At 36.5% G+C, this 12,389-nt stretch overlaps 1 protein-coding gene across 4 annotated transcripts in view; it reads right to left on the bottom strand.

Moving 5' to 3' along the window:
- WNK3 (WNK lysine deficient protein kinase 3) overlaps positions 1-12,389 on the bottom strand; it is a 190,972-nt gene that overhangs the window by 38,085 nt on the left and 140,498 nt on the right. For all 4 annotated transcript variants that reach the window (XM_024987725.2, XM_024987726.2, XM_059883267.1 and 1 more), the window contains 4 exons: positions 10,496-10,586; positions 9,830-9,960; positions 8,472-9,091; positions 5,908-6,119 (listed from right to left, as the gene is read on the bottom strand). In XM_024987725.2, coding sequence (XP_024843493.1) covers positions 5,908-6,119; positions 8,472-9,091; positions 9,830-9,960; positions 10,496-10,586 — 1,054 coding nt within the window. The remainder of the gene's footprint in view (positions 1-5,907; positions 6,120-8,471; positions 9,092-9,829; positions 9,961-10,495; positions 10,587-12,389) is intronic.

Genomic DNA, 12,389 nt, shown 5'->3' on the forward strand with positions numbered 1-12,389 from the left:
TATCTAGTATGAATCTCATTGAGTTTATTCTAGAAAAAACTTTTAAAAGAAGAGTAAACTATAGCCTGTAGAAAGATGGAAATAATAAAGATTAGAATGGAGATAAAGAAAACAAAAACAATAAAGAAAGTCAGTGAAACTAAAAGTTGTTTTTTTAAAAAATATCAACAAAATTGACAATCCTTTTACTAGACTGACCAAGGGAAAACAAAAGAGAGAAAAGATTCAAAGTACTAAAATAAAAATAAATAAAAGAGGGGACATCACTATAAATCTTACAGAAATAAAAAGATTTTAAGAGAATTCTATGAAATTTCATATGACAACAAATTTCGTAATTTGAATGAAAGGGCCAGATTTCTATAAAATCACATACATTGACTCATGGAAAGAGAAAAATCTTAATAGACCTATAACGAGGAAGGAGACTGAATTGATATTTCTAACATATAAAACCAAGGTCCAGATGGCTTTATTGTTTAATTCTACCATACAATTAAGGAAAAATTAACACTAATTCTTTATAAATCCTTCTAAAAAAACAGGATACAAAAAAATGGCAAAAGTCTAAAATAGGCACTAAACCAAAGAGGATATATGGATAGCAAATAAGCATAAGGGAAAAAAATATCTAATATCACAAATCATCAGGGAAATGAAAATTAAAACCACCATGTAATACTACCACACACCTATTACATTTGTTAAACTTAATAATACCAGTAATATGATATGCTGAGAGCATCCAGAGAAACCAGAAGTTTCATACATTACTGATGGGAATGGAAAATGATGCAGCTGCTTAGGAAAACAGTTTTGAAGTTTCTTAAAAATTTAAAATGTACATATATATGACTGAGCAATTTTATTTCTGAGTATTTTATCCAAGTGAACTGGAAAGCTGCACATGAATATTTACAGCAGCTTTATTTGTAAAACCCAACACTGAAACAATCCTAATGTCTTTCAACAGGTAAATAGATAAACAAGCTGTGGTACATCATGCCATGTGATGCCATGGAATATTACTCAGAAATAAAAAAGGAAAAAGCTATTAAAACACAAAATAACTTAAAAAATAGCAAAGACAATGTTCTGAGTCAAAAAAGGCAATCTCAAAAGGCATGTTTTCTTACCAGGAGATCCCATGGTTGATTAGAAAGATGCGGTGTAGTGCAAGTGCCTGACAATTTGTTTGTTTGATTGTAATATAAATAAGTGCCTGGCATTAAGCTTTTTTTTTTTTCCCCATGGGTGTACATGTGTTCCCCATCCTGAACCCCCGCTCCCACCTCCCTCCCCATCCCATCCCTCTGGGTCATCCCAGTGCACCAGCCCCGAGCGTCCTGTATCATGCATTGAACCTGGACTGGCGATCCGTTTCACATATGATAATATACATGTTTCAATGCCATTCTCCCAAATCATCCCACCCTCACCCTCTCCCGCAGAGTCCAAAAGGCTGTTCTATACATCTGTGTCTCTTTTGCCATCTCGCATACAGGGTTATCGTGACCATCTTTCTAAATTCCATATATATGCGTTAGTATACTGTATTGGTGTTTTTCTTTCTGACTTACTTCCCTCTGTATAATAGGCTCCAATTTCATCCACCTCATTAGAACTGATTCAAATGTATTCTTTTTAATGGCTGAGTAATACTCCATTGTGTATATGTACCACAGCTTTCTTATCCATTTGTCTGCTGATGGGCATCTAGGTTGCTTCCATATCCTGGCTATTATAAACAGTGCTGTGATGAACACTGGGGTACACAGGTCTCTTTCAGTTCTGGTTTCCTTGGTGTGTATACCTAGCAGTGGAATTGCTGGGTCGTATGGTAGTTCTATTTCCAGCCTTTTAAGGAATCTCCACACTGTTCTCCATAGTGGCTGTACTAGTTTGCATTCATACCAACAGTGTAAGACAGTTCCTTTTTCTCCGCACCCTCTCCAGCATTTATTGTTTGTAGAGGTTTTGAGAGCAGCCATTCTGACCAGCGTGAGGTGGTACCTCATTGTGGTTTTGATTTGCATTTCTCTGATAATGAGTGATGTTGAACATCTTTTCATGTGTTTGTTAGCCATCTGTAGGTCTTCTTTGGAGAAATGTCTGTTTAGTTCTTTGGCCCATTTTTTGATTGAGTCATTTATTTTTCTGGAATTGAGCTGCATGAGCTGCTTCTATAGTTTTGAGATTAATTCTTTGTCAGTTGCTTCGTTTTCTATTATTTTCTCCCATTCTGAAGGCTGTCTTTTCACTTTGCTTATGGTTTCCTTCATTGTGCAAAAGCTTTTAAGTTCAATCAGGTCCCATTTGTTTATTTTTGCTTTTGTTTCCATTACTCTGGGAGGTGGGTCATAGAGGATCCTGCTGTGTTTTATGTCGGAGAGTGTTTTTTTCCCTATGTTTTCCTCTAGGAGTTTTATAGTTTCTGGTCTTACGTTTAGATCTTTAATCTATTTTGAGTTTATTTCTGTGTATGGTGTTGGAAAGTGTTCTAGTTTCATTCTTTTACAAGTGGTTGACCAGTTCCCAGCGCCACTTGTTAAAGAGATTGTCTTTCCTCCATTGTATGTTCTTGCCTACTTTGTCGAAGATAAGGTGTCCATAGGTGTGTGGATTCATCTCTGAGCTTTCTATTTTGTTCCATTTATCTATATTTCTGTCTTTGTGCCAGTACCATACGGTCTTGATGACTGTGGCTTTGTAGTAGAGCCTGAAGTCAGGCAGGTTGATTCCTACTGTTCCATTCTTCTTTCTCAACATTGCTTTGGCTATTTGAAGTTTTTGTATCTCCATACAAATTGTGAAATAATTTGTTCTAGTTCTCTGAAAAATACTGTTGGTAGCTTGATAGGGATTGCATTGAATCTATAGATTGCTTTGGGTAGTATATACATTTTCACTATATTGATTCTTCTGATCAATGAACACAGTATATTTCTCCATCTATTTGTGTCCTCTTTGATTTCTTTCACCAGTGTTTTATAGTTTTCTATATATAGGTCTTTTGTTTCTTTAGGCAGATATATTCCTAAGTATTTTATTCTTTTCGTTGCAATGGTGAATGGAATTGTTTCCTTAATTTCTCTTTGTTTTCTCATTGTTAGTGTATAGGAATCCAAGGGATTTCTGTGTGTTGACTTTATATCCTGCAACTTTACTATATTCATTGATTAATTCTAGTAATTTTCTGGTGGAGCCTTTAGGGTTTTCTATGTAGAGGATCATGTCATCTGCAAACAGTGAGAGTTTTACTTCTTCTTTTCCAATCTGGATTCCTTTTATTTCTTTTTCTGCTCTGATTGCTGTGGCCAAAACTTCCAACGCTATGTTGAATAGTAGTGGTGAGAGAGGGCACCCTTGTCTTGTTTCTGACTTTAGGGGAAATGCTTTCAGTTTTTCACCATTGAGGATAATGTTTGCTGTGGGTCTGTCATATATAGCTTTTATTATGTTGAGGTATGTTCCTTCTATTCCTGCTTTCTGGAAGATTTTTATCATAAATGGATGTTGAATTCTGTCAAAGACTTTCTCTGCATCTATTGAGATAATCATATGTTTTTTATTTTTCAATTAGTTAATGTGGTGTTTTACATTGATTGATTTCTGGATATTGAAGAATCCTTGCATCCCTGGGATAAGGCCCTCTTGGTCATGATGTATGACCTTTTTAATATGTTTTTGGATTCTGTTTCCTAGAATTTTGTTAAGGATTTTTGCATCTATGTTCACCAGTGATATTGGCCTGTAGTTTTCTTTTTTTGTGTGGCATCTTTGTCAAGTTTTGGTATTAGGGTGATGGTGGCCTCATATAATGAATTTGGAAGTTTACCTTCCTCTGCAATTTGCTGGAAAAGTTTGAGTAGGATAGGTGTTAGCTCGTCTCTAAATTTTTGGTAGAATTCAGCTGTGAAGCCGTCTGGTCCTGGGCTTTTGTTTGCTGGACGATTTCTGATTACAGTTTCAATTTCTCTGTTTGTGATGGGTCTGTTAAGATTTTTCTATGTCTTCCTGGTTCAGTTTTGGAAAGTTGTACTTTTCTAAGAATTTGTCCATTTCTTCCAAGTTGTCCATTTTATTTGCATATAGTTGCTGATAATAGTTTCTTATGATCCTTTGTATTTCTGTGTTGTCTGTTGTGATCTCTCCATTTTCATTTCTAATTTTATTGGTTTGATTTTTCTCCCTTTGTTTCTTGATGTGTCTGGGTAATGTTTTGTCAATTTTATTTATCTTCAAAAATCCAGTTTTTGGCTTTGTTGATTTTTGCTATGGTCTCTTTTGTTTCTTTTGCATTTATTTCTGCCCTAATTTTTAAGATTTCTTTCCTTCTACTAACCCTGGGGTTCTTCATTTCTTCCTTTTCTAGTTTCTTTAGGTGTAGAGTTAGGTTGGCATTAAGCTTTTGATTGCTGAGGTATGTATTTCAAAGTGGCTCAGTGGTAAAGAATCTGCCTGCCAGTGCAGAAGACATAAAAGATTCCTGGATTGGGAAGATTCCCTGGAGAAGGAAATGGCAACCCACTGCAGTATTCTTGCCTGGGAAATATCATGGACAGAGGAGCCTGGCAGGCTATAGCCCACAGGGTCTCAAAAGAGTGGGACATGACCTAACAACTAAACAATACATTTCAAAGAAATCTGTCTCAAATAAACACACTGCCAGCTATACAACTAGATAAAGAGCCAGGCCACCCCACCCATGAAGCTGCCCTTTTAGAAAGTCCTGGCTGACCTAGGTAACTGATCATTTGAGTGATCCTGCTTTTCCCTCCCCATGCTTTAATTCCCACTCTCTTTTTAAATTAACCTATAAGGAGTGAACTTGCAAAACCCTAGGTACCCCACCCTTAACCCAAATAAATGAAGAACCCTAGGTCTGCTAGTATTTGCTCTTGCTCTCTAGTGTGTGCTCCTGTTTCACATATCCCGACCAAACCTCTCATTATGTGACCCCACAGAATGTGTACTCCCCATAACCTGTGAATAATTAACCTTGTTTTTTCAAAGTTCCCCCGCCTTTTCTAGCTTCTAAGGGCTGCCTACATTCCTTGGTTTGTGACCCTTTTCTGCCACCTTCAAAGCCAGTAATGCTGCATTCTCTCTGACACTGCTTCCTTTTTCACATCTTTTCTCTGACCCTTTCTCCTGCCTCTTGTACTTCAGAGGAAACTTGTGATTACTCTGGGCCCACTCAGATAATCCAGGATATCTATTTTAAAATGTTGATTACCATCTTTAATTCCATCTACAACCTCAATTACCCTTTGCCATACAACTGAACATAATCATAGGCTGCAAGAATTTGTACATGGACATCTTTGGGGGGGAATCATTATTCTGTCTACCACAAATTCTGTTGAGATCTCATACATACCCTTATAGTTCACCCTCAACCCTCACCTTGACTATGCAGATGGAACCAAGGAAGTCTGATGTGATTAACTTGTTTATTAGTTAAGTAGAGATTGATCCTCTCTTTTTACAAATTCAAAGACATATATTTTTTCTAATATTCTCATAATAAATAAAGATCTCTTACATCAGATAGAACATGACTTTACTTTCAAGATTATCTTTGTTAGCAACAAACTCCAAATGCTAGACCAGCGGTTCCCATTGACTACCAACATTTCAAAAACTGTTTTGGTGATTGAAATTGGGCTTCCAGGTATTTGTTTTCCAAATGAAAACAACCTTTGTTTGCTCTCCAAAATCTATCACCTATTCTTATCATTATTTAATGAAAGAACATTCAGCACCAAAAAGAAAAGAATGTCAGAAAAATGTGTACTTCTTTAAATAATCTTAGGTTAATAAAAAATAAGTTTATTAGTGTTCTTTTTCTAATTTTGCTGATCTTTGACCAGGCTTTTAAAATCACTTATAAGACTGATTTACCTGTAGCAACTGTGCCACTGTCCACACATGTCAAGGACTGGGGACGGCTTCGAAGTTTGCTTTTTAAAGATCTTGGTCTACGTGGTGATGCAGGTGATACAGGAGCTTCTGATGATTGGACTTTGCTATCTTTAATTGCTCGAAGGCGTTCATAGAGCTCCTGTAGCTCCTTATTCTGCTGGGTTTGAAGATTTACCACCTCCTGAATATGTCTGAAGGAAAATCATGCAGAAAGCACTTTAATGGCACAGGAGCCATATACATGAGCCAAGGAACTCTACCAGTACAAGTAAAGTTTAACAAGGAATTTAGATTAAGAATGTGGAAATACAGAATATTTTCACAAAATTAATATGATCAGTGCCTTCCTAAAGTGCAACATTAAACTAATCAGACATAAAGAAAAAGCTCAATAAATTGACAAGAACAAATTTATAAAACCTCAATATAGTAAAAGATAATTTAAAAAATTAAAGTTCCATAGTACTGATAATATTAACATGATTATTCTTTGCAAGTGTAAACAGGAAATAATTTTTCAACATAGTAAAAGGTTACTATTCAGAACATATAAATATCTGCCAAAAATCAATGACTTTATAGAAAAGGGGGGAAAGAATAAGAAAAAGTAACTCTAAAGGAAAGGAAATACAAGTAGCCAATAAATATGAGATGATGCACAACCTTAGTATTAATTAGAACACAAATTTTAAAAAATAATTTTTATTCATCTGATAGGAATAAAATTAAAAGAATCAATAACACCCAGTCTAATGTTGTGAAGGAGTGGGAAAACAGGCACTTGTACAAACCTCTAATCCAGGAATTTAGGTATCCTTCTAATATAAGTACACAAACATAAAAGGATGTTCACTTCAACATTTTTTATATAAACAAAATATGGGATAAAACTGAAATTCTCATTAAGGAGGGATTAAATAAACTTTGGGGCTTTCCAGGTGGTGCAGTGGTGAAGAATCCACCTGCCAATGCAGGATACGAGAGGTCAATCCCTGGGTAGGGAAGATGCCCTTGAGAAGGAGATAGCAACCCACTCCAGTATTCTTGCCTGGAAAAATTCATAGAGGAGCCTGGCAGGCTACAGTTCATGGGGTTACAAAGAGTTAGATGCAACTGTGCACACACACACACACAAATAAATGGCTATATGCTATCCCAATGCATGGAATAAAGATTATTTGTGCAAACATGAAGAGGAGACAATGTTAAGCCAAAAAATGCAGAATAACATGTATATTATGATCCTACTTTTATAAACTTAAAAACTATATTTGTAAATGCATAAAAAAATGATGGACAAGTTATATACCAGTGGTTGCCTATGAGAAATGAGGTTAGAGCATGAGAAATAGACTGTTTTGTGTGCATTTTTACTGTTATGATATTATGATTTATAATAAAAATAAGATGTTATTTGATCTTGGTCCCTATTCCTGGCACACTGCTCCTAAAACCCTTGTAATTTTCTAAATGATAAGAGTGATCCAAGAATTTTTTGTTACAATGTTTGGTCTTTTGTCCTCAAATAGCTCCAGTTCCTGAAACATTTCCAGAGTGATAAAGGAGTGTCTCGTTATTCAAAATAAGCCCCTTTAAATCACAAAGTGACTTCTGGATAGCCCCTAAGGATGGGTACCTCTAAGGAGGGAAAAGAGGCTGGAGGTTGAATTAATTACCAATGGCCAATGATTTACTCAATCATGCCTACATAATGAAGTTTCCATAAAAATCTGTGAATTACAGGGATTCTGAGAGCTTCTAGGTTGAAGGAGGCATGTAGGTGCGACAGTGGCACTCCTGAGAGGCCATGAGGTTCCTTGCCCCTTCTATACCTTGCCATCTGGCTGTTCTTGAGTTGTATCCTTTTATAATAAACCAATAATCTAGTAAGAAAACTGTTTTCCTGAGTTCTATAAGCCATTCTAGCAAGTTAATCAAACCTGAGGAGAGGTTTGTGGAAACCTGTGGTAACAGGTTGGTCAGAAGCATAGGTAACACTACTTGGACTTGTGATGGGCATCTGAAGGGGGCAGTCTTGTGGGACTGAGCCCTTAGCCTCTGGGATCTGATGCTATCTTTGTAGTTTTCAATAACAAATTTTTTTGAATCATTAAAATGTCACCAGGGCTTCTCTGGTAGCTCAGCTGGTAAAGAATCCACCTGCAATGCAAGAGACCCCGGTTCAATTCCTGGGTCGGGAAGATCCCCTGGAGAAGGGATAAACTATCCACTCCAGGCTTCCCTGGTGGCTCAGATGGTAAAGAATCCACCTGCAATGCAGGAGACCTGGGTTAGATCCCTAGGTTGGGAAGATCCCCTGGAGGAGGGCATTGCGACCCACTCCAGTATCCTTGCTTGGACAATTCCCATAGACAGAGGAGCCTGGCAGGCTACAGTCCATGGGGTCTCAAAGAGTAGGACACGACTGAATGACTAATCACACAGCACAAAATGTCACCAATCTCAATTAGCTACCAGTCAAATACTTAGTTCTATAAAACCCAAAGCAATCAGATTTGTGACAAAAGAGAAACAGTTCTTACTTTTCTCGTAATCTTTGAAGCTCCACCTTTAAGTCCTCATCCTCTATTTCTGACTCATCATCACTGCTCATTGGGGAAGATGGTGAATAAAAGTGTGAGCTCTGTGTTTGAACACAGGCTTTTTCTTCACAGAGTGGTAAGCACTTTTCTCTCTCTGTACCAGTCTTCGCCATTGATTTCCCTCTGTCAGGAAGAGCGGCTGAAAATTCACAATTAGAGCTAGGCTGTTTCCTAGCAGTATGTATCTCTCTCTCTTTAAGCAGTTCAGATCCAGACTGCATGCTACTTCCTGTGGCTGAATTTTCTTCCAATTCCTTTTCTGTACTCATCGAAGATATATCAGTTTCACAAGCTATACTAAAAGATGAAAAGTTGTCAGTTTGTTTGGAAATTCTTGGATCTTCTTTGAAGGTTTCATGAAGAGCTTGTAACTTCTGAGGAGAAAGTGAAGTTTGTGGATTGTGTGTGACAGGTTCCATTTCTACCAATTGAGACTTTGCTGTTTCAGTAAAGGCTAAAGCTTCTTCACTAGACTGACTTGTCATTTCATTGAATGCTGGTATGTGTTCTATTCCAAAAGATGTCACTTCCACTGACTCCTGCTGGGGAACTGTAATCACCTGAAATACAAAAAGGCAGAGGTGGCTGGCTCTGCCTAACCAAAGAGTAAACCCACAAAGAAATTCAATATATTATATGGTACAGACAATTGGATGGTCTTCTGCAATGCATACACACTGATAATACCAAAACTTTAAAACCCCATTTAGGACTTCCCCAGTGGTCTAGTGGTTAAGACTCTGCACTTTCACTGCAGGGGCCACAGGTTTGACCCCTAGTCAGGGAAGTTCTGCATGTCACATGGAGCAGCCAAAGGAAAAAAAAAGTTTAAAAAAAATCCCATTTATTCTTGCCATATTCAAAGGTTTTCAGTTGGGCCTTTTGTAAATTCAGTTGGCTACATATTGCTCAAATACAATTCTGCAATTAAAACATTCCATAGGTGCACATACAACTAACACCATTTTGTAAACCATCTATACTTCAATAAAAAATTAAAAATATTTTAATTGCCAAGATTCTAAAGGACATGAAATCAGATTTATAAAAAAGATGACTCCCACCCACCAAAAAACAATGACACAGATCTATGCTCTGTTCCAGTTACTAAAATCCTCATTTCTTTAGACTCACCTTTAGTGGATGGCTACAGAAGGTGAGAAGATACATATAAGGGGGAAAAATTAAATATGATAATAATCTACATTTAAAATAATTACCATCTACAGACCTAGATCTTCAATGCTGTCACCTTTCATAATGTCCCTGTAGAAAATGATTCTACCAAAGACACAAACCTGAAACCGACCCCGCTGAAATGATCCACTCATTGCTTTACATTTACTCAAAGACCTAGTATCAGTTGTGGACTCTCCTGTCAGATGAATGGGGTCAGGAACAACTGCTGATCTCGTATCTTCTGTTTCCACTGCAAGTTTTGCCAAATTGTAAGCAGAAAGGAGAAAATTGTTTGTTAATATTACATTTGTTTACATTACCAGAAATGAAGTAGAAAAAGCTTAACTCCTGCTAGACAATTAAAAAAGTGTTAATGTAATAAGCAACACTGTAGAAGCCCCTACCTCTAAATCAGACATTTCAAGATTTATCCTGAGACTTAGTGTCTATATGAAATGAATACTTTAAAACTGAATTAGTTACAAAAGGAAAAATAAAATGGAAATGACATTAATGGGACGTGTTACATACATGGGCTATATGGAAAAGGTGGCAAGATTTGTGTATGAATAACAACAGAAAGAAACAGAAGTAAATGAAAAATGATGTTACCTAGTCTACGTCCCTGACTGTAAGCACACTACCTTGACGGACTTTTGATCTCTTGAAAAAGCTGGTTGACTGCCGTAGCCTGTATGCCCAGCTTTTTAATTTGCGAGTCCAGGATTTCTTGCTAATAGGATTTTTGAGACTAGGACAAGTAAAGCTTAGGCCAAAATATCCACCTCCTGTCTGTAGATGAATGGTTCCACCGCTTGACACAGCAGCAGGATAGGCCTCTGGATCTCCCGGAAGTGAAGCATCTGGGGACATCTCCTAGATGGAGATAAAAAGAGGAAAACCAAAACGGTAATAATTTACGTGAGGTAGAGCAGTTATTTATACCATTGGAGTTTCTTGTATGGACCAGTCAGTAATCAAAAACAGAATGCTATGTATATTTCTATTAATAGTACTATGTCAGACTAAACCTGAAGTATTGAACATATAGGAATTAAGCCTTCTTTTTCTTTAAAAATATTATTTAGACTTCACATAAATAAAATCACAGAATATTAAATTTCCACCCTAGAATATTTTTTATCATAGCAACTTTGAAAACTGAAAATTAAAATCTGAAGTAAACAGATTTAAAACAATAAAAAACCTTCATTACACCAATTTACTAAAAAAAAAAAAAGGTTAGTTAAATCTTATCATCTTAAAATGGAAATTTTCATCTATGCTTATATTACTTAGGACAGTTAAAGATGCCTGACACACATGATAAACATAGAAAATCAAGATATCTAGGCATTAAGATTTACAGAAATATATTACCAAATCAAATTTATTATATTATGTAATCACACAGAAATTTAATTTAAAATGGATCTCAAAATTATTTCAAATTCAAACTCTAAAAATTGTTAACATCAGGCCACAGCTGACTATAAAATCACACTTCCCTCTTGTATTCCCATTTTCCCCCCGAAAAATAAGAATTAACTGCTGTTTCTGAGTACTTTAAAAATAAATTCCTTATAATAACTCATACAAAAAATTAATATACATAGCCACAAATACTTTGGGAAATCTGAGAATGGCCCCTACAAATTTAGAAAATTAAAAAAGTATTGAGAAGCTCAAAGAATAGGATTTAGCATTTATCTGAAGGTAGATCGCCTGAAGTGAAGTGAAGTCGCTCAGTCATGCCCGACTCTTTAGACCCCATGGACTGTAGCCTGCCAGGCTCCTCCATCCATGGGATTTTCCAGGCAAGAATACTGGGGTGGGTTGCCATTTCCTTCTCCAAGACAGCCTAAAAGCAGCACTAAGTAAACTGCAGTTTGGGATAAGCATTTTTAATTCTTAGAGTCAACAGTCATTAAAAGTAAAATTCTGAACAACTAGTTTTTATTTTCCAAAGTCCTATTTTGGACTACCAATACTACTTTCATAAAGAGAAAAAAAAAAAAAAAAAACTCTCAATAACATTGGTCCCACTGAAATTACAGAAAAGATTTTTATTAAGTAATAACTGGATCAAGATGATAAATTAAATACAAGTTCTAGCTTCTCTTATCAACCCAAAGCTATAAGTGCAACAGGAAAAACAGATGTAGACACAGGCATATAAGATTAAAGGAGGAAAAAGTAGCCTCCTTTAATCTGCATGACATATGCAAGAACTGTTTCAAAATGCAGTAAACTCAGGTGGGAGATATGGGCAGCAGGAGAGAGCACCCTGAACAACCAAAAGGATGAGTAGTTGGATAGAATGCTTACAAAGCTACACACAATTTGTCTCCTATCTGTCACTTCAACATCATCTTGTAACACCCTACTACTTACTGGCCTTCTTTTGGTTCCTAAAACAGGTCTCTTACCTGTGAATATCACCATCGCAAACAAATCCTTCCGTGACCACTCTATCTAAAGTAATTCCTTAGTCATCCTATTGTAGCCCTTTTTATTTGTTTAGGATTTATTTTCCCCCACTAGAGTATGAGTTCCACAAAAAACAGAGATCTTGACTTATTCACTGCTCAGTAGATATCCACTGAATGGAAGAGTGAACTGGTTAGGGTACCAAACAAGGAACAGCCAGGCAGTTCTGCACCTTCCTACCCCACCTCC

The sequence above is a fragment of the Bos taurus genome, chromosome X, assembly GCF_002263795.3.
Source record: "Bos taurus isolate L1 Dominette 01449 registration number 42190680 breed Hereford chromosome X, ARS-UCD2.0, whole genome shotgun sequence".
Classification (NCBI taxonomy): Eukaryota; Metazoa; Chordata; class Mammalia; order Artiodactyla; family Bovidae; genus Bos; species Bos taurus.